The sequence below is a fragment of the Enoplosus armatus genome, chromosome 9 (assembly GCF_043641665.1).
Source record: "Enoplosus armatus isolate fEnoArm2 chromosome 9, fEnoArm2.hap1, whole genome shotgun sequence".
In the NCBI taxonomy this organism is placed as follows: domain Eukaryota; kingdom Metazoa; phylum Chordata; class Actinopteri; order Centrarchiformes; family Enoplosidae; genus Enoplosus; species Enoplosus armatus.
Window position 1 is genome coordinate 6,723,441 of NC_092188.1, and position 25,235 is coordinate 6,748,675.

Below are 25,235 nucleotides of genomic sequence, written 5' to 3' on the forward strand. Positions count from 1 at the left end.
CATCGAAGTTGAAACGTCCCAATAATGACCAGTTATGTTTACGACAAGTCAGTCAACCACATTTTCATGGCCATCCGTAATCCTGTGCAGCAGGAAATGTTTTTTTCTCTTTTCCTGGCATTTACACACACACACACACACACACACACACACACACACAGGGCAGTTATAATGGTGTGCTTTCATACTCCTAGTAATTAGGCTCTAGGCAACGTCAAGAGCTGAGGCACACGGCAGAGGATATCTGCACAGTAATTGCATCATTGAATTGAAAGAAATAACAGCAACTGTGGCTGCTGTATTATACAGTAGCAGCAGTCAGCAAACTGTGAAATGATTTGTATAAGCCCAGTTTAGTGGGTCAAAGGGAGGGGTAGAAAGGAGGTGGGCGGCTCATGTACTTGAGAGGAGAACATTTAAGCTGATGAACATTTCTTAACAATATAGCTGTAATGTGGACTCATTTAGAACTGCTCCTTTCCAGCGGGGGCTTGATTGAACAGCCGCCACTTGTTTGTTTTCCAATTTGGGCTTTGGTGGGTACTTTCATTGTACCGCTGCGTTTGTTTTCTGAGAAGTCCTCATGTCTAATTTATTGGATCTGCTTTAGCATGTTCGCCTACTCGCTCTCAGGCGATGCTATGCTGCATAAATTATGCAGAGTACTTTTTCCGTTTCCGACATCAGGGTTGAGCGGTTGATGTGGGACTGCGTGCTGCGAGTTAGCAGGCGGTGTTCAAGACATCTATGTCACTCTGCCAGCTTTGCCGATTGAGACGTTCAAACGTGTCGCAGGCACAAAAGTAAAGTTTTGTGAAATAAAATAGAACAGCATGGATTATGGAGCAATCTTTAGCCTTCCTCAAACCATACCCTCCAGCCTGTCCCCTACGTTCTGCTACTTCCAATCGGCTTGCTACTCCCTCACTAGGAGGGGGGCCACAGCTAAGCAAGATCACGACTGTTTATGGTCCTGCTCCCCATTGACATCAGGACAGCAGAAACTTAACACATCTGCTGTGTCTGTGACAATTTTGTTTTTCTTTCCATTGTAGGCTATTGTTTCATAAGTACAGTAATTTTACTTATTTGTTGTTGTTTTGCTTTTTCTTGTGTTATTGATAATGTTTGTTTTAATGTTATTGTTTTTGTGTGGAGTCCACACTCGTGACCACTTTGTGGAAGTGAATAGGCATCCAAATAAAAAATAAAGAATCTTTCAGAATCTGTTCAGACTGCACCTTGGCCCATAGAATAAATAAATAAACAATTTCTGGATCTCTCATTGTTTCTAAATGTAGCAGCAGTTCAGCATAAGTTGATGATTCTAGCAATTTTTGGACTGTATCCACATGGACAAGTCGCTTTGGATAGAAACTAAATGTAATGTAATGCTCCTTTGGTAATACTGATGGTTTGCAGAGAGCTTTCAGTACAATAGACACCACAGGTTTTTTGCTACCCTGCCCCTGTTAACCTTGGATATTTAATCGTACTGAGATTCAGACTTGTTGAACCGTTGTGGAGTGAAGGTGCTGCAACCTGTGGACTCTTCTGCTTCACAGTCAGATGGCACCAGCAGCTTGTGAAATGAAGAACGAAATCAATGTGCAAGAAAAGGTCTCCTCCTGTCAGTCTAGTCAGATCCGGCTGAAAGGGTAGAAATATTGGGGGAAGACGATTGAAGCCGAGACTTGCAATATTCCTTTCAATCTGTGATGACTACACCCAGTGTCTGAGATACCTGTATCTGTTTCTTTCTGAATATTCCCTGTGTGCCTCCGCAATGCCCATGCAGATACAGAGAAAAGAAAAGGATAATAATAATGATCAATGCTGCTGGGAGAGAAACTGAACAAACCAGGTGCAGCCGCTGCTCATAAAGAGTCGAGTTTTTGTTCCAGTTGAATCACACTGAGCAAATGAGCGTCTTATTACGCAGCAGAATTAAATCTCAGATGTCTTTCAGCCAGCAGCAGCCGTGTTGTGTGTGTTTTTAACTCCCAACAAGTTGTAATTATGTTTTGTAGAAATAATGCACCAAAAGTTCTCAGTCTCACACCCACACAGGTGTACAGTTTAAGTTTTGATGAAAAATTACATTTTATAAGCATTTCCATGTGAGAGTTTGAAGATGGAGCCTCTTCTTAGTAGTAGAGTTTGTACACTGCATCTGCATTTCTTACTTAAGGCCTTTCTATGATTGATTGAGTCTGAGACAAACTTGATAACTTGTGGAAAAATCATTCACCTTGACGAAGAATGTCACTTTTTAAAACTCTAAAACCAAAACCTTCACATTTGACTTGTAAATTAGTATTTGCTAAGTAGAGCTGTGGCAATGAGTCAATTGATGGAAAATTCATCAGCAACTCTTTTGATTATTATCAGTTGTTTGAGTGATTTTCCAGCAGCTCAGTTTTGAGGATTATCTGTGTTTCTTTGTCGTGTGTGATAGTAAACTGAATATATTTGGCTTTTGGGACTGTTTGTTGGACAAAACATGCCATTTGTTGTGAAGTTGTGATTGACATGTTTTCACACTTTTCTTACATTTTATAGATTAATCCAAAAAATATGTAGCAGATTAATCGGCAATGAAAACAATTATTTAATTTAAGTTTTTCAGGACAAAGAGAAAAGATGATGAGAAAATTATTGTGGACTTGCGTGTCGGTGTGAGATAGTGACTGAGGCAGAAGAGGTTAGTCTGCAGATCTATGTTCATAAGCTGCCAAATAGGAATTATTTATCTGTGGTCTAAAGAAATCTTTTTTTTTTTTCTGAGCCAGGCAGCATCAGAAGATTCTCAAAATGTCACCCACTGAGTTTTTAGATTTAGTCGTTATTTTTGGAGCACAGGAGCCTGAAGTGACTTCAAATAAACTCTTCTCACAGAGGCAACCGGTTGCATGAAAATAACTGTGTCTGTGTGTCTGCTCCGGACTTGTATCAAGGCAACATTATGCATGCACTCTGCATGAGCTTTGGTCAGACCAGAATCAAGGAAACCACAAGCAGTCCTCTGAAGCAGAGATTAAATTTGCCTTCCAACTGCAGATATGTTTTCCATGACACTGCTGCTTATCATCCATTTCTCTTCCTCAGCAGAGCAGGTTTTCTGCCTGCTTTGTCTCCTACATCTCAGTAACAAAGCAAAGGACGTTGCAAACCATTCTAGTAATCATTTTGCTGACAAAGTTGATAGGTTAAGAAAGGAAATGGGCTCCCCTAGTGGGGGGGGGGGGGGACAAACAATGTGCTTTTCAGTTTCAACCTATAGAAAAGGTGGGAAAAACTACTTGCTGGTCTATTATTATTATTGCCAATATAATGTTATTGCCAATTTGTCATATTTTCAACTTGAGTCTGAAGGAGGGGTTATTGCCCCAGATTTGGAAATCTGCCAAGGTTGTACCTCTTCCAAAAAACAAGCTGGAGAGTTTCTCAGCTGCCAATAGCAGACCCATTAGTATTCTCCCCGTGTTGATCCAACTAATGGAAAAAGATACACTATTTTTCACTTAATGAACTTAACTCGGATTTCCCAGCATGCCTATAAGGCAGATCACTCTACTTGCACAGCACTGACAGAGATGACCGACAAATGGTTATCTTACATTGATAAGAAAATGATGGTTGAAACTGTATCACTTAGCTTTAGCGCAGCATTTGATACTGTAGGCCATAGGCTATTATTACTTAAACTGACTAACTGCATGTGGGTTCAGTCCAACAGCAATCAATTGGATCAACAGCTATTTAGCCAATGGGATGCAGTCTGTGTTTTTTAATGGGAGTTTTTCCTCCCCTAAATGCTTACAGTGTGGCGTGCCCCAGGGGAGTTGCCTCGGGCTGCTCCTCCTCCTTTAATATTTACCAATGACATGTAGTGTTACTCTATATGCAGATGATGCAACTATACACTTTGCATCTACTAATAAAACTGAATTAAAGAACACTCTTAAGTCTGAACTGCAACTATTACCTGACTGGATATGTGAGAACAGATTTGTTTTGAATGTAGCAAAAGCCGAACGTATTATGTTCAAAACCAGACATGCCACTAATAATGATAATCAGCTGTGTTTATCACTCAAAGGCTCAGATACTGAACAGGTTTCAGAGGCAAATGTTCTTGGTGTCAGGGGCGAGTCTAGGATCAGACCTTTAGGGGGGCTCAGCCCTTAATGAGAATGTGACATACATACGTGCCTTGAAAAGGTGTTGATTTTTTTGTCTTGAACATGTTCTTATGGAGCCTTTTTACATGTTTTATATGTTACATTTTGTTGTGCGTGGACCCCAGGAAGAGCAGCTGCTACCGTCGTGGCAGCTAATGGGGATCCAGAAAAAGAAATAAAGAAACATGAATAAAGAGGAAGTGATGGCAGGTGTAAAAGAGAAGGGGCTTTGTTCTCGCATTAAAAGACCACGTCTTTCTCAGAACCAGTGACACTGTGAGTGAGGGATTTGTGTGTCTGATGAAGCTCTACGCTGGCTGCTAAAACACATCAGCAGCCAGTCACACAGTTATTCATTTTATTGCCACATTATATATTCACCGTGTCCATCACCCGTCTGATCAGACTTGAGAATGTGTCCTAAATGTGAAGAAGAAAGGAAAAACAGGTGAGACAAAGTGCCTAAGTAGGTTGGTTGTCAAGGCAAGAAATTATGAAGAGGAGTCAAATAAAACCTTTGTATGATTAAGACACGTAGCTGTGATTCATCTCTAAGGATAAGGCTGATGATTGTGTCTATTTTTCTTATTGATTATTGCCACGAAAAGATCAAAACCAGCAATGAATCTGTTGAATGTATCAAAAGTGTTGCCTGTGCAGCCAAAGCTTGAAATGTTTTATTCCTCTTAGCCATAGACCTCCATTGTTGGATAAAAATACATCGTCATGAGTCATGACATGTTTCTTCATCATCATGAACATGGCTACTGTTTTATTATCATCTGCAGCTAGTCCCTGATAAATGCACTGTTTATGCCTGTTTGAGTAACGTTTAGAGGTGTGCCAGTATACTGGTTTTAATATATACTGTCATGAAACATCCTGATGGTAACAACACCGCCAGCAAATTTCTATGACCGCCATTACCACAACTAACGTAAATTTTACTGATGCATAAAATTAAGAGACACAGACACTGTGCTGCATTTAAAGTAACCCCCTTACTTTTAACAACATTTTTGCAGAGACCAACTGAGCTGCATATGCGGTTCACATCGTGTTTGTTAGGTTTGATAAATCCAAGCCATGGTGTGAAGTACATTTCAGCTCCAATAGTAGTATTTTATGAAAGCTTGAGGCACCATTGTGATGATACTGAGCCACAATATTTTAAAGAATGAAAATGTGATACCACCACATCCCTAGTGATGCTGAAAGCCACAGTGCTCAGCTGTTTTAGGAAATGATTTAACCTTTTTAAAGAATGTATAATCTTGTATTTGTTTCCTCCTTCTCAAAGATTTACGCGCTCAGTAGGAACCAATGGGCTCGAGGCTGAGAGCAACAGACAGGGCAAAGAAGCTAAAGTATTGAAATACACAAACAACATTAAAAACATTTCTCCCAGTTGTTGCAGGAAGTTTTTTACAACAATATTTTACACACACATAACAGTAGCTGGTATGGAAGAGTGCATAGGCCCATTTTCATGTGTCCCTTGTTCCTTGAGGCGAGGACTGTGAGGTTTTTACTGGTAAGCAGAAGTGGCAGACCTAGAAATGTTGCTCAAAGTGTCTCTCCGTTGGGCTCTGACGATGTTTGCTGTGGCAGAGATGGCTGCATGCCTGATGCGTGTCCTCAGCGGTTAAGAGCTGATAGAAAAGCCATTTGTGTCGAGCCTCCTCTCCGCCATAAAAATTCCAACTGAAAGGGAAGAAAGCGACCTGTCGGCTGTCACATCGGATCAATGTTGGTCTTTGCTGAGTTCCACCATTCTGCCATCTTATCAGATAGGCGGGGAACATTTTAAATTGTGAACATAACCAGTCTTGGAGTTTGATGATAGCTTTGCATTATTGGATGGATGGGAAGGCGTCGCAAACACACAAGGTGTAATTACAGTAGCTCTTCAGTAATGAAGTTCACGGGCTGGAGGGGGCTGTCGGTGTGGCATAAGAGACCAGCAGTGTGTCAGTGAAGACAGATTTATGAACACGGCTCCTAATTGAGCTTGTGTGCTGTGTACGGTAAATCACATGGCAGACACAAGCCAGACGGGTTTTACTGTAATTTATCAAATAATTTATAAACAAGCAAACAAGAATAAATGACTACAATATAATCAGCTGCCCCTGCTTCTTACCTGTCTGTTACATGATGCAAGTGTGTGTTTACATGTTACAAAGAATGCAATTGGGTGTGTGTGTGTGTGTATATGTGTTTACTGTGCACGATTACACAAACAAAAGTATATTTCTGTCGTGAAATTCAAGAATGATGCAAGCACAATGCACAATGAGAGCAAGTGTGTGTGTTTGCTTGTTTTGAATTAAATGTGTGTCTGCTTTATTGTGTGTGTGTGTGCCTGTGGGCTTCTGGTTTGCTTGAGCTGCAGTGGTGGTAGAAAGGACCAATGAGGAGAGATGGGACCAGGCGGAGGGTCATTAGTGCTTTCTTTGATAAAATAGAGAGCCTGGGGACTGGAGAGGCAATGTAGCACACACACACACACACACACACACACACACACACACACACAGACACACACACACACACACACACACACACACACACACACACACACACACACACACACACACATTAGGCTGAGGCTGTTCTGTATTATTCTGCCAGAATTAACAAGTGACTGTAACGCCACTCTGGTCCCATCCCATTACTTTTTGACAGACAGCTGTGTAGCCTCAGTATTGTGAGCTCTAAATAAACACACAAAAAATATCATAGTGCCTTTTTCCCATATTTCTAAAACTAATACCTGATAGCTAATAACCTAATGCCTGAGTTTCAGTACTTTTTGACCACCTTACTTTGAAAAGGTCTTCTTAAGATGACCTCTTCTTATGATGACGGTTGGAGGGTTTTGCGTTCGTTGCCAGGCTTCTGGTTGTGTCCAAAATCTCTCTGTTGTTCATTCACTCAACACTCCCCATTTTATACATATTATATACGCTTTTCTGACACCTATTGTTCGTCATCATTTTGCTGGCAGGTGTAGTGTCACACTGCTAATTTTCCCATCTATAAAATGTGAAAAATGGTGGGGTTGTGAGCAGAAAGTAGTGTGTATGCCATAGGCACTATTTCATTTGTTCCATTGTGGAAATTGGGGAGGGCACCAACAGAATGCACTGTATAGTAATTGGAGAGTGATTTCTGACACACCCACCAAGTCCTGATGAAGCCGATTAGCTTTTCTGATCAATAATAACTAAAGATGTCTTTTCCAAGATGTTTGTTTTTGCATAATTAGTCAAGTATTCACTGCTTTAAGTCAACAGTTTGAATGTAATGAAGGATCTTGTCCAATGTGCTGCTTTATTTATGGGTCAAGCATTCGGTATGTACAGCAGAAACCATCTTCTGACAGCATCTGTAATAATTTCTAATTTACTAGCCTGCATGAAACTCTGGCCATTTTGAAAAATGAAGAACAGGCAGGCTCATGCAATTTGGAAATAGCAGCTGACAATTCAATTGCTAGTCTGTTTACTCATTAATTAAGTCATCTGTGAATTAATGTATTTACTTTCTGACTATTTTGCAACTCCTGTTCTTGACAGTGAGAGAGTCTGGTATACAGTGCAAGCTGTACAGATCCTACAGGGGTCGCTCTGAACACAATAACAGTGTTCCAGGCAAAGGCTCATGGGTAGGATTTAAGAGGACACTGCAGCTGCTGTGACATTGGCACAATAAGCACAATAGTGGGTGTGTTTCTGAATAGTCTTTGTACATAATGTATGTAAGGTTTGCATATACTAGATGTGTTTTGAGGGACAACATGGTGAGAAAAAGGGGTCTAGAAAGGTCTAAAAGAAATTCTAATATATTTTATACTGCATAATATTTCATTGAGGAGATAAGCTTGACAAAAGTCAAAGTAGTGCAGCAATTGTTTTATTTATTCAGTGAACATTTAGTAGCAAGAGTCCATGATGCGCCTCATGCTCATGAACCTCATGCCGCTCATGCCCATGTCCCTGAAGCTCCTGTACTCTCCGGGCCTCAGGTACATCATCCTGCCTCTGTACTGGGGCTGCTCGTACATCAGCCAGTTGCCGTCCATCACGTTGCAGGACATGCAGTTGGACATGCGGTGGCGGTCCATGATGTTGTCGCAGTCGTCCATAAGCTCGTTCATCTGACCATCAAAGTTCTCCCTCTCGTAGATCCTCATCCTGAACTGGCCTCTGTGCTGTAAGATGTGAATTTACATCATCAGAATTGTATAATATTAGAGGCCAGTGCACCTTGTACACAGTAAATCACAATATTATGCTTACCATGGGGATCATTTGGCAAGACCTGATGCAGTCTCTCATTCCCATCATGCTCATGTAGTCGGCGTACTCGCCCCTCCTCATGAAGACCTGGTTGCCCATGTAGTTGGGGCGGTCGTAGACCATGAAGCAGCCGCTCTCCACCCTGCAGGAGTGGCACCTGTTCAGGTGGGAGGTCATGTCAGAGCAGTCGCTCATGCACTCATAGGAGCGACCCTGGAAGTTCTTCTCCTCGTAGAAGATGATCTGTGAAAAGTGAATTGTAACGCTTAGGGAAAAAGAAAGGTTTTGTGATCTCAACAGTCATTTCTACTCTTTCTTTTTACAAAATTATTTTTTGAAAGTACCTTTCCCCTCATGTTCATGCCGGAGTTGCTCATGTTGGCTGCTGATGTGTTGTTGCTGTTGCTCCTGAGCTGCCTTCCAACCTGGTTTAACCCTTTCCTTTTATACCTGGCCAGGCGTAAACGAATCAGTGGCCCCCCCTCAGATCACTTACTCAGCAGCATCCTATTGAAGCCTATAGAATGCAGAGGTAATGTCCACTTTTTTCCAGAGACTGGGTACCTCACCGTTTTTAGAAAGGCCTTTTCTCTCATTACAGAAAGCATTCCCAACAGTGTGTGTCACATGTGAATAGGCTGGCCTGTGAGACTATTGAAAACTGTGTGTGTGTGACCTGTACGGTGCATATTTTTGTCTGCATTTGGGTATTTGAGCTTTGCTCTATTCAGCAAATTGATAGTAGTGACAATTTGGGTTCCACACATGAAATACAGCATCTTTTTGTTCTTTAATGAGAAAGTCAGAGGCAGAACAAATACTTTGGACTTTTATGTACATTTTGAGAAGTCTAATTGTAGTGTAGTGTTGTGCCTTTGTCTTTTGGGTTTAACAGGTTTCTAACAGTAATATCTATTCACTTTGCATGGGTAAAAGCAAATCATTCTTTTCAGACCACAAAGACTGATACTAACAATGATAACAGTCCTAACAGTGAAGGCCAGTAGTTTCCAGCTATCTGATTGATTTATTTTCCTCATTTTCTCTTCCTCAATATTTCTGCTGAGTCACTGCTCCACACCGCTGCCACGCTCCCAAACTCTCCTTCTGACCATCTTTGTCTTTGTCTAGACTCTGTTTTCCCACTCCACATAAAATGTCTGTCTCTTCTCAATCTCTTTCTCTACTCTCTCTTGTCTCCAAGGCTTTCTGTCTCTTTTATGAATCTCCCCTTCTCCTCTCGCCTCTGCTACCTCAACCTCAGATGTCTCTCTCTTTGTCAGGACTTCAATATCATACTCCACTGTTTTCATTTTTTTCTTTTTTAACATTGTTCTCACTGGCTAATGGAGATTTGGTGACTGATAATCCAGCTCATAAAATGATACATTAGCTTTGGCCTCGGAGAGTCTGGCCGGTGGAGACCGGAAGGAAAAGCGGTTTTAAATGGACTGCTGTAGATTACATCGATGAGATTGCTTCTAATCCTGCTGGAGTTCTGTTGTAGCAGGCCTTGTGTTTCACATAATTAGCTTTAGAGGGAAAGGCCTGTGATTCCTAGCCTGTGACAGGGATTTTTTTTTAAGCTTGGATGAGATGACGGGCAGTTTTAATCTTTGTAAAATATATATTTCTAACTATTTATGTTGTATTGTTTGTGTATTTACCAAGTTGCCTTTTTCTTTTCTTTCCAGTTGTTCAAGAATAAAGTACTGGAGCTGGGAGAGAAGCTGCTGCCTGCCTTCAACACGCCAACGGGAATCCCCCGAGGAGTCATCAACCTCGGGAGGTGAGTCTCAGCAGCAGCCTTCACCTCCAACTGTCCTCCATCCCTGATAAAAGACCTTATCCAGTTATCATGCTGGCTGGCATTAATCAGCGCTCCTGCGGTTTGTTCATCTCGGCGACCAGAGGCAGAGGTTGATTTAAAAATGTGAGGCGACATGCAAGTTGTCGACAAATAGGAAATATGCTAATATTGTATTGAACCCTCCTCTAATCCACAGTGACACAACACTGAATTTCAACTTCCAATTACTGCGATGCCTCCGGACCAGCTCGGCACATTCAAATAAACTTTCTAAATGTTCTACCAGAAATATGAAAGCAGATCCAAATCTGTAATTTATGTAGTAACAGTATTCAGGTCTGTATGAATTTGCAGAAACGGCTAATAAAAAAGTGAATAATAAAAAAAGTGAATTTCAAAAAAATGATCAAATCAAACGGACCCACAGTCACTGTTTAACAGTGGAGCAGCTGCGGGCTGAGATGTACAATGACGATGACATTTGGATAAGAATTAATCTGTGTTCATAAACACTTTGGAAGATCATATGAATAATATTTGCATGTTTTTAAATGAGTTGTGTTGATTTTTAATCTGTTCCAAACCATTACCTTTCTAATCTAAAATCTTTATTGACACGATCTTGTTAATGCCACAGTCACACAAGACAACTTTTCATTTTCAGAGCAATTTCACAATGAATTTCGAGTTCTCTGTGTGTGTTTTGGATTTCGGTTCGACCCTTTTTGAGCAGGAGTGGGGATAACAAATGTGCCTCTTGTTTTTGGATCTAACAATTTTATAGTGAGACTGAAATAAGATTTGGCAAAAATTACAGGGGGAAAAAATCTGATGAGTGCCAATAACAGCACTGTGTCCTTGACTGTGACAGTCAAATTATCATCGCTAGCCTACATACACATAGCCTGACTTAACCTCTGTTTTGCCTTATCAGCACACAGTACAATGCTTGAACACCAGGGAAAAAAATATTATTATTAGGGTGATGAAGTTTCCTGTGAGACTGGATCCAAAATATTACATATAGCCATGTTTGATTGTTAGAAGTTATTTAGCCAAATTGTAACTGTAAAACTACTTTTATGTCTGTTTTTAAGATTTCCTACAGTATATCCTCCTCTTCCTCTCACTTTCTAATTATATCTTATAAATACTTCCTGGCACCTCTGTCATCCACCTGCATCCAATTAACCCAGCAACCAAGCAGGACAGCTGCTGGCAGATTTAATTACCTTATTCTACAGTTAATTCCTGCTGCATCACCAACATGCCTCTGTGATACAGATGGGCAGGAGGAACCAGGCTGCCCATAGTGTGGTCATGTGGGGTGAATGGAGGCACACAAACAAGTGGATCCACACTATGCACAAACACAAACACCACTTTAGAAGAGAACACATGCGGTGTGTAACATAACATAAACAGGCAGTCAGCACTCTGCACACAGGGGAGTTCAGTTCTGCTGTACAGCCTGTGGCTCTGATAATGTGTGGAAAGTCTTTTCTTATATGTTATAAGTGAATTGCTGTTGTGCATTACTTTGTGTTATGCCTTTGCTTTATGTTTACATTTATGTTTTTGTGACCTGCCAAACGTCAGATGTCACCACACCCCAGAAACAGAATAAGCGATAAGTTGATAGACAGAAATGTATCATTTTAGTAATTTTTTCCATCAAAAATGCCAAATATTCTCTAGTTCCTGCCTCCAAATTATGAGGATTTCCTGGTTGTATTTGTCTGACAGGACAGTAAACTGAATATCTTAAGGTTTTGGACTGTTGGTTAGACAAAACAAGCCATTTGACAGTGAAATCAAAAGACCTATCTAGAAAATAATCAGTTGCTTAATCGATAATGAAAATATTTGTTAGCTAACTGCTATTTTTTTTTTGGGGGGGGGGGGGGGGGGGGGGGTTAAATGACATTTTTCACATCCAGCTTCTTCATTTGTTTTACACTCCTACACTTTACCAGCACTCAGCAAATAAACAGTTTATACTGTGACAACATTTATGTTTATTATGATACACAGTCACTTACAAATAAACATTATAAAATACAATTAAGGTAATGTTAGCGTTGACTTGAAACCTAAATGAAACATAGATATAGATTTTATCAACATTCATAGATGAAATATGACTTTTAATACACATATTGAGAGGTCCTACAGTTTTACTGACGTGTGTGTGTTCATAGTCAACCTCCAAGACGAGAATTATTTTAGCTGTTCCGTTAAAATGCACAAAATTGCCAATTTCCCCAACACATTATGCATGACGTGATATTGATTTAGCTTTTTTCATCATTTTCTACGCCGGATTATATTTGTGATAGCAGTGGAAGAGTGTGAGGTGTGTTTGTTAAAGGGGGTGAAAAGATTAATGGATGAGTGCCAGTGTTGTTGCTTACCAGGCCGCAGTAATGTGGATATACCCCTCCCTCCCCTCTCCAAACACACACAAACACGCCACTCTGCACCTCCGCTTTGATTCTTAGATTGATTCTTCTTTAAGGAGGAATCAGCTGTGACTCGAGCCAGAGCTACTAATGATGTAGCCCCCAAACTTTTAATGGATGCATTCATCAGAGTGGCAAACTCTTTGATTCCTCTCTGCCCTCACACACCAGCCCCCTCCCACCATTTTCTCTCCCTCCATCTTCTTCCCTTCTTGCAAATTCAGTTCAATTCATTACCGGATGTCTGATCTTCTCTAGCGTCTATTAGAGGGTATGTAAAGTCCTTTTAGTAGTAAATTCTGCCTCATAGGGCTGCATTCAAGCAACGTGTCTGAACCCACACATTTACTGAGCATGTGCAGAAAGATATTACCCACACTGACTTCAGGAATTAAAACTGAAGGGTGCCATGTGTTTCGGACCTTGATGTTCATAGTTTCTAGGTAACTTTTTAAAGCATAAATTACAGAGTGAAAACACATCATTTGGCTGCATTGGTGAGTTTCACTATACACAAACATCAGTCACAACAGGCAACAATACATTTACTTAATGGTAGATGATGATAGAAAGGGCATGCCATAGACGTCTAATGAGACAGAAGTCTAATTTGCCTAATATTTTGTCATTAATGTTTATGGTACGCCAGATGTACGACAGCTTCTAAGTTAGCTTTATATATTTGAACTAATCAGATCAAAACATCCGCACACTCGGCTCCAATGCAGAGACTTCTCACTCAGCATTTCATCCAGAGACACAACAAAAAGTGCACCTGTCATACAAAACATGCAGCTCAAAGTGCTGTACATTTAAAGAGGAATCAAAACAGGAAACACAATTTAAATTAAAAAGAAAGCAGGTAAAGATAACGTGCTTAGTGTTGCAGAGAAAGCAAACCGTTTAAAAGACAGACTTTTTAAAGGCATAAAAGGTCATTTAAAAAAAGCATGTGGGACTCCATGTGAAGCACGCACATCGTAAGAAGTGGCGCTAGAGAAAGGCCAGGTTAAAGACATGTATTTTTTTAAGTGGTGTTTAAAAATGTCCACAGAGCCTGCCTCTCTAACATCTCTGGGTAGACTCTTCCACACTTTGGGAGCTTACCTGAAAAAAACTGCATCTCTAGTTTTCTTTTTGGTGAAGTTTTGAGGAACTATAAAACCTGTTGCGTGAACTTAGTTAGTAACTTAATTAAATTTATGCAGTGTTTGATTGTGCTGCAACTGAAGATTATTTTCATAATCAATTAAACTGCTGATTATTTTATGAATTATTTGGTCTATGAAATAGTCAAAAATGCCCATCACAACTTCCCACAGCCAAACGGGATGTAAAGGTTTTAAATGATTAATCGCTCATCAAAATTGTCATCATAATTTTTGATCAAATGCTAATTGATTTATCGACTAATCGTTTCAGCTCTAACGTTGCTTCATAGTTTAGGAGGAGTGAGTTTAGGAGGACAATACATCGTCCAACTCTGAAAACCACAAATGACAATAGCTAAATGTTCAAATAGATCAATAAACTTTGGATAAAATGCATTGTACATATCTCTGGACACATACTACAGATGGTTATTGATTTCCATCTGAAGAGGGAATAAAAGGTAAGACCTTAAGTCCATCTGTCAGGATGCTTTAAGCAGAGTCTGAGTACGGAAGGCCAAGAGGTGCACCAGGCACTTTTTATGACTTTGTTTAGCTGCAGCATGTTCTGAATGTGAGAATCACTTCTAAGTTGAAGGACTGAAAGAAGTATTGCATTTGTTGGCTGGAGTTTATAAGTAACACTGCTGCCGATACAGGAGCATCATATGAAGCTGGAATTGCCTGTAAAACCTTTAACTTACTAGAACTTCACATCGAAACAGGATGAAATTCAGAAGATTGTGCTTTACTTAGATGAAGAACTTAGCTCTTCGGACTGTATTCATAAAACACTGCTACTTTTATTGTTAGTTTTACTTTATTATGGCAAGTTGCCATACAGTATTACACACAGCATGACAATTTTTTTTGTTTGTTCTTCCAATTTCAGTAAATTTATATCTATTGTAGTTACTATCGCATCAGATTTAAACTACTATACTCTTCTGGTCTTCTGGTAGATATAAACGCTATAACAAGGGAGTTATACATACAGTAAACACATTGACATGTAGTAGTTTTAATGGATGAACATAGTTGGCGGAAGTAACTATGTTGCATTAATCAGTGATAAATAAAACAATAGAGGCTGTGATCAATCTGTTGTGCATTTTAAAAGAAGGAACTACCTGCTGTTCACAACAACAGTGAAACAAGGAAGCACATAAAACTAATGAGAGTTAGAAGTTATGTTGTGGTCTTAATTGACAAGCTTGTTGACCATCATTGTGTAGCCTCAAGTTCCCTTTTTCACCCACCATTAGAGGAAATTTATGTACTTCTGCTTATTTGTTGATTGTGTAGACAGCATGAATACAAACACTGGGTCAGTTACACCTACAGTGTGAAGAGCTGCAGTTTTACCTTCCCAATATGTCTCCAGTCCCTAAATGTCAATCCTCTGCCACCTTTAAGATTATTAATTGCACCGTATATACAGTGATCTTATGAAAGTGTTTGTACCTGTAGATGCCTGCGAGTAACAGGCATGATATTTAGTCTACCTGTTTGGATATTGTCTCTGTTGCAGTGGCACCAGTTGGAGCTGGGGCTGGGCCTCAGCCGGGAGCAGCATCCTGGCTGAGTTTGGGACCCTTCACCTCGAATTTGTCCATCTGTCGGAGCTCTCCAACAATCCCATCTACACAGAGAAGGTGCGATATGTAGATCACATTCCCAGTTCTACTCTGCAGTAACAATTTACTTCTATTTTAATGAGGTTTTGAAAATGTGCTGGATTTATCATGACACCATTTCTCTGCAAGATACTTTCCAGCCAAGTTGAATGTGTGAAACTGGTATCCTGATGATATTCTTTTGTACACTGGTGTCTTTGTAGGTGATGAACATCAGAAAACTACTGAACAAGATTGAAAAACCCCACGGCCTGTACCCCAACTTCCTCAGTCCAGTCAGCGGCAACTGGGTCCAACGTGAGTGCTGTATCCTGGTTAAACATCATGAAATTATTGTATGATTATGGTTAAATTTGGTTCATATAGAAATACTTTGAGCAGTTGAATTTGCAATGAAGGACAAGGTCAATGGCTCTCTTACATTATAAGAAAAAAACATGAGGTTTACATGTGACCTTGGTGACACATCCACCTCTGAGCTCTCCTGGGAAGGTCATTCTTGTTATCTACTAAATATTGCAATCATTTTGTTGTCAAGATGACAAGAGTTTATTGAATGTCATTTCACATCTTTATCTTCCCCATTTCTGACTCCTTTCTTTGGCTTTCACACCACTGAGAGACCTTGAGTCACCTCACGTGTCAAAGCTCTTTTAGCTGCTCGTCTGCGCCATCCACCCATCCGTCTATTTCCTTTCATTTTTAATATCAGGCTCATAGCAGTGGCTATATGACTCCCATTGCTCTGGGTTATTAAAATGATAATGAATTCAATTACTTCAGGAAATTGGATCTTTCCGATTTACCTGAAAGGAGGTGAAAAAAATCACGGGATAAGGCGACACTGGGACTAAAAACGTGGTAATCTGGATGATTACAGAGGCTAATTGTTGTGGGTGAGTGTGTAGAGAAGCAAAACTGTATATATTAATCACCACAAAGGGAAAGAAAGTCTTGGCTCTCCTTCTTCACGGCTCTCCCTAATCTGTCTATGTCAAGGACAAACACAGCAGCACTGTGATAACCTTGCGGGGGAGCAAAGGTGTGTGTGCATGCATGCAATGAGCGTGAGTGGATAGATTTAGACTCATGCACGCCTCCACTGCAATATCATATTCATCTTCATGAATTTGAATGTGGACTTATAGCGGGCAGGAGGAAAATCAACAGCCACTTGTTTCAATTTCCACTCACAAGCTTTAAGTGTGTTACATAATTTAGGTTATAACTTAAAAATAAACTATTTTCTACCATCAGTGAACGGAGAGTGTGTGGGTTCGCAGTACATGATCATGCACACCACGAATTGCCCAGAGAAGCCATGAAAGAGTGACAAATTTAGACAATTAGAGTAAGAATAGAGTTGAATATTTTGGATGCTTTACCACAAGACTCAAAGCTTTTGTAACGGTGTGATTCCAGCAAACCAGACACGAGTTAGTCAGAATTGGTAGCCTGTAAGGCTTGATTTGTGAATGGAATAACAGAGTTTCTGTTCACCGAGTTAAATGTAACTCTAGGTATTAACTTTTAATACCTTTTTAGTTTAAACCCTTTTAGTTTAAAAGACAGCCTTAAATGGGACACAAAACTATTCTATAACTAGCATAACTGCATAGGGCAGATTGCGTGTTTTTTAAGACTTTTCAAGACCTGCAGCTCCCTTGAATAAAGACCTGTGTGTGACCCTGCTGAATATTTTCATACAACCCTGTTTCCCTGCGATTCCCCTTCTTAGATCATGTTTCCATCGGTGGCCTCGGGGATAGCTTCTACGAGTATCTGATCAAATCATTTCTGATGTCGGACAAGACAGACAACGACGCAAAGAAGATGTACTATGGCGCACTGGAGGTATGGAAATTTAAATCTTACATTTCACACAGAGCGATGGGTCCACTCAGGCATAGCTCTTTTAGATAAAATGATAATAATTACAGTAATTTGCATAAGCCTTTGATCAAACAAAGGATACAAAGTGCTCTACACCCAAGACAAATAAAAGACAAACAAACAGTGTTTCACAAAGCAGCGAGAGGACAGCAGGTACATTGCTTAAAGTTTTAGGGGATAGTTGAAGGCTGAGTGAAGGATACAACACCATAAACCCCTTTTACACACGCAAATGTTCCTCGTGGCTTTATTCAGACATGACGGCAGTTTTATGGAAAAAGCCACAATGCTCGCACGATATGTGGAGCGTTGAGGTAAAAGGAGGGAAGAATAGATGAGCGTTCTCTGTCCTCACACGGGCTGCATAAGAGATGGATTTTTAAAATGTGTTTTGCAGTTGAAGCCTTAATTAATGACCGTCCAGAGCGTGACTGAGGGATGCCTGATCGATGAGGTACATCCCCTTTTTCTCACAGTGAATTCTCTAATAGAATGTCTCATCAATTTCATCATTAGACGTAATTAGAGAGCACAGAGTAACAAGACGTTAAGTTGGGACTCCTGTTTAATTCCTGTTTGCATATGTAAAGAGTTTTGCTGGATGTTTATTTATCCATGGTGTTAGTGCTGGTCTGATTACTATTGTGGTTGCATTACTATTGTGACATGCATTTAATCACTCTTTGCTCTTTGTGCATATTGAATCTCGTGCTTGACATTAATCTGACGGCATTAAATTCAAGTAGTAACATTAGACTGAATGTTAACTTGCCAGCATTTGCGTAACATGGTGCATGTCTGAAAGTGACTATGCTGTTCTAACTTCTAGAAATAATAGTGATAGTGCAAAGCATGTCATGCGCTTATGCACAGATGTATAGATGTTTCTCTCTCCTATTTAAATTAAGTGGATCTTGTTCAGAAGCAGGTGTGGAGGTATAATGGATGCTTTTATTAAAAGCATCATACCATGATTATATATGAGTATTTTTGTGACAGATGTTCTCAGTGACATGGTGAAAGGGGGAAGGAAGGAAGATAATATCGAAAAGGAAAGATTCCTGGTACTGCGTAATGTGATTAGATGGCTACTGACTTTTTTATATATATACTGTAATGTAAAATACAAGGTATCTGCAGGGAAATGTCTGTGCACATGAACCCACTGCACAGTATACACATGCATTCAAATACATCCGAACATTTCTGTTTTCTTCTTTAATGGAGATAATGTCAGATTAAAGCATATTCCCTCCGGATACAATTACATCATCACAGACAATAATAACAATAATAATAATAATAACAATAGATTGCCATTGAGATTTCCTCAGTTCTTATCAGAGGGTCAAGCCATGGGCATAACTACTAATTAAACTCTCTCCTTCTCCCCTGTGACTTGGAATTTAAATGGCCCTCTGCGCTATCAGATTAAGTTATATACGGTATGTTTATACAGAGATCTAAGGTGAAGGCACAGCACAACTCATTATCTTTGGCATTCAAATAAAAGTAGATTACTAATTAAAATAGTGTTGAATGAGAGAACATTTTCCAATTATACTATGCCATAATTACTGCTTACAACAGCTAATTAGCAGGAAAATCATCAGTCTCAGCCCTTAAGAAAAATGTTTCTTCTGAGAACATGGTATTTATAATCTTTCATATTATACACATTGTTTTGTTTTGTCCTCAGTTGTAGCAGGTTGTCTTTATTAAACCTTATTTAGCATACAGTATACAACAGTGGTAGGAGGGAAATAGTACATGAAGGCAGTAAAAGGTACTTGTAGTACTGGTCATTTCCATCACTAAATCATTAGGAATTAAAATAACCCACTCCACACACCATGTTCTTCACATATAAATGTGAAAGAAGACGTCTTAATTTCCTCATCTTTTCTTTCCAAGCTCGTCCTGAAAGAGCTGTTTGAAAATTAATGAATGATTGGACCTGAGATTCAAGAGGCAGTTTACACATTTAATTATCAGCACTTTGTGGACTGTTGCTGTTGAATATCGCAAACCAGTATTCAAATGCAAAAATGAGCGGCGAGCCCGACCGAATGGGTGAAAGGGAAATGAGAGAGAGAAAAAAAGAGAGAGAATGATGAGTCATTCAGAAATGATCTCATGAGATGTCCTTCTAAATGTTATATTCTGTCTTATAAAACATAAGAAATTGAAAAGAAACGCAACTGCAAAGAGGCAGAAAAGCACAAAACCTAAATTTGCAGATTTCTCTGAAAAAGAAAGTTGAGATTTCTTTCTCCCTTTCTTTTTCTCTGCCTCCTCTAACTGCCTTTTGATCATTTATTAAAGGATTTGTACTGGACGTCTTTTTCACAGGTTATTAGATGAAATCCCCGTGAGGTTTGCCTTCCTGTTATACAATACATACATAATTTAACAGATGAATACAGACATTTACAGTGTAGCAGCCATGTTGGACCTCATGTGTGTGAAGATTGTCCACATAGACAGGCCTTTATAGAAAACACTGTGTATACTTTAGAGTCCCCCTATAGGGAATTTGGGAAGTTGCATCTTTGGTAGTTCAGCTTCCAATTATACCTGAATGCTCAAGCAACTTTTCTTAAATCATCACTGTCTAGTTTGAGAAGTTACATCTCAGTCTAGTTTGTCTGTTATCTGGCTTCATTGCAGCACAGTTAGGCGGTGTGATTGTTTAGGTTAGTCTAGTACCACTGCTGTGCCGACATAAAACTTGTGTCAACGGTGTATGATGCGCACAAATCTCAAGCGGGATACTAAAGAACTCATTTCAAACTGCGGGTAGCTCATTTGAACTAGTTTTAGAGCATCATAGAAATGGATAGTGATACAGACAGAAACTAAACTAAAAACGAGGACGACAAAGCTGAACAAAGACAGGTAAACATAAACATCGAACTATTATGTACATACAGGTAGGTGAAAATTGGGTGTATATATAAACATATTAAAAACAAAACAACAATGACTATATATATATATATATATATATATATATATATGGTTAGATTGTAAACAAATACAAATAGTGCACAGGAATGAATATTGAGTCCTAGATTACTTTATAAACATGATGGTCTGTAAATGTTAGAGCATATGTGTATTTTATATTGTAAATATATCATTTATAGGTAAGAGGATGTTTTAGTGTTACAGGTTTATTGACACTATATGAGTGATGGCCTGTTTGGGTGCATCAAGGCCCGGACAGGTTTGTAAACATGACTTTGGACTGCACAGTACAGAATGTAAAGCTGTTAATGGTAGACACAGTAACACAAACACTGGCGAAAGATAGAGGTTCCTAATCAACCAAGGAGTCACAATGATGTGGCACACAGTATGTCGATTAATGGACAGTCCACAACAGGTTTAAATACTCCTGATCTTGTGTGCTGCTGCAGGCGATTGAAGCTAACCTGGTACAGAAGTCACCTGGTGGTCTCACCTACATGGCCGAGTGGAGGGGAGGGATCCTGGATCACAAGATGGGCCACCTGGCCTGCTTCTCTGGGGGCATGATCGGCATCGGGGCTGATGATGGAGCGCCGGAGAAGAGGCAACACTACCTGGACCTGGCTGCTGAGATCACACACACATGCCACGAGAGCTACACTCGCTCAGGTGAGTGGAAATGTCAGGGGTGCTGCAGAGACTCTTTGACGCTTTGAGAGGCTGCACAATCAGTTCAGTTCAGGAGGCTTAATGTTGTGCAGGAGGAGGGCAGCGGACAAGTGACTGCTCCTGCTCATTTAGTTTTGAATATAAATATATCGTGTCAAAGTCTCTTGCACAAAACTCTTACACATTTCCTGCATCCATATAATATTTTTTACATGGTGTCCAAGGTTTGCTAGGGTTGGTGTTAGGTTTGGGATATACATTTTTTTTTACTAGAGGTGGACTTCTGAACGGGCCTAAAACCCAGACCTGAACCCGGCCTTTCATATCCAACCTGGCTTTGTTATTTCTTCTCAGGCTTTCTCACCAATAGAATATAACTAAACTGACAATAGACCAACACAGACTATGGCACGGCGGCCCACTAGCACAAAACATATGTAACTTCTACTAGGCGATAAGCCATTGGTTTAGTGGTAATACACGCATTGCAGTCAATTACTAGCATGTAACACTATAGCATGTGAAAATATTAAATGATCTGCCTTACTGGTTAGTAGATAAACTTTTCTTGTCTTGCCTTTTCTTGATAGCTCTCCTTTTGCACATTTTTGCTATATATCATCCATCACTGACTGCTAGCTCACCATGCTAACGCAACACATTTGCTGCGCGGTTTCTCTTCCTGCTTCCCAGTGGGAATTGCGTATCTACTTGCAACGCATAACACATATCGTAGGAGATGATTGGCAGAGTTAGGAAGAGAAATTTATATTTGAAAATAATCCAACTTGAAGCTTTATGCCTGAACCAACCTGACACGTGACCTGTTGTCGGGACCTGCCAGGTTCAGGGCAGGTTGCTTAAGTCTAACTAGAGAGGATCTGGTTGAGTAGTAAATGACTGTTTAATGAGATGATAACATTTTACATCTTCTCTATTTGATGTTCATACTCTTTAGATCCAAATAATTCTGTGTTTTTCAACATAGCACATGTTGGCGTTTCTAAAAAAAACAGTGAAATTGTATGTTTCATCATTGTTGTGGTAAACTATATCTGTCTTATTAAGAAAGGTTATGGTGGTGTCTAGCAGAGCAATATTGTAAATGAAAAGAGCCTCAGGGGTTTTAATTTTGCCCTGACTCAAAAAAAGAATCATTCTTGGTGGCTTCACCTCAACAGAGAGACGACAGGCCTAATAAGGGGCTGTGAGGAATTCAACTTCCCGATTATCCCCACAGCTGTAGGCAGCAGACATAGAAGTGCATCTAAGTGTGTTCAATACTGATATCACACTTTGTTGTTATTCAGGAGAAAGAATGAAAAGAAACAAGGAGAGGAAATGGAGGTAAAGTATGGAAGAGTACACATTGCGATAAAAACTGAGTCCACAGGCAAATTTACTGTGGCTCCAACCAATAAATGAGGGAGGGTAGAAGAGTTCTGATATGGTTGCACTCACAGACTGAAGATGTACCCAGGAGAAAAATGTAAGAAAGAAAGAGAGGGTGGAAAAAAGAGAGGAACAGTTGCCAGCAACAAGCCTGCCCACATTTTTTGGAAAGACCCTTATTCGATCTCTTCTCTTCCCTGGCATGTGTCTTGGCCCTGACAATAATCTCCTATGCTAATTTCAAGCCTTTTTTTGTCCTCTCCACTGTTGGGTGGGCTGTACAGATTCATCTTCAACATTCGCCTTCGCCTCTCCAGTAAGCTAATGTGACTCATCACATAACAGGTTCCTTGATACGCTTGGAATACTTTTGATCTGCGGGCCCAAAAGGCTTCTCTGGTTTTCTCTTTCATAGTCATCCACCAGGTTTCTTTTCACTCATTAAAGGGAATGGATGGTGCTTAGCAGCTCTTGGATTAGCTGTCTGGATGAAAAAAGAGAGAGAGTGCGAGATTTGCTCTTGCATGTGCATGAAGTGGCTGCTCTTTAGCTGCGTCTTAAACACTGATACCATGAAGACTCTCCTTCTGCTGCTCCTCTGGATCTCTGCCATCTACGCAGCAACAAACTGATGCTGGAAAATGGAGATCTCAAGGGAAACAGCAGGAGGAGGAAAAGGTTATTGGCCTCAGAGAAAAAGTGGTACTAGACTTTTAATGCTCAGCTTTGTGAATTTTTTACTATCGAGATGTATGAGCTGATGTGCAATTGAGCAAGTTGAGAGAGACTGCATGTATCACTTATGGCTGTCACTTCTTATTCTAAATTCCAACTACTGTTCAAATGTAAGAAAAAAATGCATCTGTAATCATTACTGTTCAGCAGGGAATTAACAAAACACAGTAAAACCATATTTTGGCCTGGCGAAATTTATTTGTGTGCTGAGGGAAAAAGCAAAAACGTGGGCAGGATTGTTAAAATTAAATTAAATTGTGGGATTAAGAGCGTTTTTATCAAAAACGTTTTGTCATTGCTCCCTAGAAATTCACTCAATGCAGGCAAGTAGCGTCCCATTCAAACATGGTGGGCTCGACCAATAGCAAATACCTCCTCTACCCACCTGCCCCATAGAAATGCTCACAGAAATGAATAGAGGAAGGTAGATGTGAGACCATCCGCTGTGTACACAACAGCTTTTAGGATAGGCTGCGTGAGTTGCATTAAAATTTATAATTAATTAATTAATTAATTAATTATATGTTAGTTCTTTTAAAAGTGACAGCCCTGTTATCACGAAACATTTGAGCCAAAGACAAAATATGCAGTCATGAAAGGTTTCAGTAATTCTCAGTATTATCTTGCTAAGCGAGACCCGTGTGAAGCTCACAGAGGTCATTTTCTGGAAATGTGCATTTCAGCCTTGCAGCCAATTAAATGGCTGTCTGAGAATTTCCAAGGCCTTATTATCCAATTTTTAAAAAATCTAATTTCCTCTAAACCCCTTTGAGCTTGGTGAAATTGAGATTTATGCATAATTGCTGTTAATAAGCTCAGGTTGGTGAAAAGACAAGACAGTTAAGAGCAAAATGTATGAAAAGGTTGCCATTCAGTTCCCAAAGCTGGTAAAAACAAATCCATGAGACTAACTTCTAAATTGTGTTTGATGCTGGCGTGCTATTCATCTGATGAAAAATCAATTGTGTTTTCTGTGCCGTGAGTTACCGATGATTCTCTGTTGAAGCAACAGCCCAGATAATTATTTAGTTCAAAACAGGCAGCCAGGAAGCAGGAAACGGAGAGAGGGAAGAGCCCAGAAGTAGTTATCTGTGTGTTCGTGTAGAACAGTAAATACTTTACTGCTTTCGTGTTTCTCCTTGTCTTGCTTGCACACGCTCACTCACCCACACTATAATGGACTAGCTGACCAGGTGACCCTGCTGTCTGTCACACTGGCTTCTTATTTCAAGATGATTGTTTGTTCCAATCGGATGCAGCTACTCTGCAAAACCCTCAGTGACCTAAAGAACCTGCTTCCTCCAACACGGTCCAATTTTCCAAGCGGCTACACAGTGGTTGGCAAAAAAAAATCACAGATGATAAGCCAGAGGGAAAAAAATGGAAAAACAAAATTTCAGAATCATAATAATAATGCAACTTCCTCTCCAAGCATGTTCCAAGATGTTGCCATGCCAATGCTCCTGTCCTGACCTTGGCAAGAATAGATTCCTTTGTGCGGTATGATGAATAGAATCTCTTTGCCGTGCTGTCTTGAAAAATATAAAGGCAGTAGGGAGATGAATAAGGAAAAAGAAAGAAAAAGACAGATGGTCTGTGGTCTTCTCAGCTGGGGAGGTCTTAATTGTTTAACTTCTGTCTCAAGCCTTTTTTTGAAACTACCAGTATGGCTTCTGTACACTGTGATGTTTGATCTGATTCAGATGTGTTAAAAAAGTGCTTATGTCTACAGGCCAAAATACAATAAAAAGTGTTTGATTTTCACCTCATGTTCTGTCTTTATTTTTGTCTCCGTCAGCCACCAAACTGGGACCTGAGGCGTTCAGATTTGACGGTGGAGGTGAAGCCACAGCAACCAGGCTGAGCGACAGATATTACATCCTTCGACCAGAAGTCATCGAGAGCTACATGTACATGTGGAGACTGACCCACGACCCCAAGTACAGAGAGTGGGGTTGGGAGGCTGTTGAGGTGAGATACACCAATACAGTGTTACTATTTACTGTATTGGCCTGAATATAAGAC

At 40.0% G+C, this 25,235-nt stretch overlaps 2 protein-coding genes across 2 annotated transcripts in view; one reads left to right on the top strand and one right to left on the bottom strand.

Annotated features, from left to right (window-relative positions):
• Positions 1-25,235, top strand: part of LOC139289890 (mannosyl-oligosaccharide 1,2-alpha-mannosidase IA) — a 178,958-nt gene that overhangs the window by 148,730 nt on the left and 4,993 nt on the right. Inside the window, exons 5-11 of the mRNA XM_070911550.1 lie at positions 10,183-10,277; positions 13,620-13,622; positions 15,443-15,566; positions 15,752-15,845; positions 17,287-17,402; positions 20,864-21,083; positions 25,009-25,181. Of these exons, the coding sequence (XP_070767651.1) occupies positions 10,183-10,277; positions 13,620-13,622; positions 15,443-15,566; positions 15,752-15,845; positions 17,287-17,402; positions 20,864-21,083; positions 25,009-25,181 (825 nt within the window). The remainder of the gene's footprint in view (positions 1-10,182; positions 10,278-13,619; positions 13,623-15,442; positions 15,567-15,751; positions 15,846-17,286; positions 17,403-20,863; positions 21,084-25,008; positions 25,182-25,235) is intronic.
• On the bottom strand, positions 8,122-8,865 carry LOC139290813 (gamma-crystallin M3-like). The gene is made up of 3 exons (XM_070912676.1): positions 8,833-8,865; positions 8,489-8,731; positions 8,122-8,400 (listed from the first exon to the last, which is right to left on the bottom strand). The coding sequence occupies exons 1-3, from the start codon at positions 8,863-8,865 to the stop codon at positions 8,122-8,124; spliced, it is 555 nt and encodes a 184-aa protein (XP_070768777.1).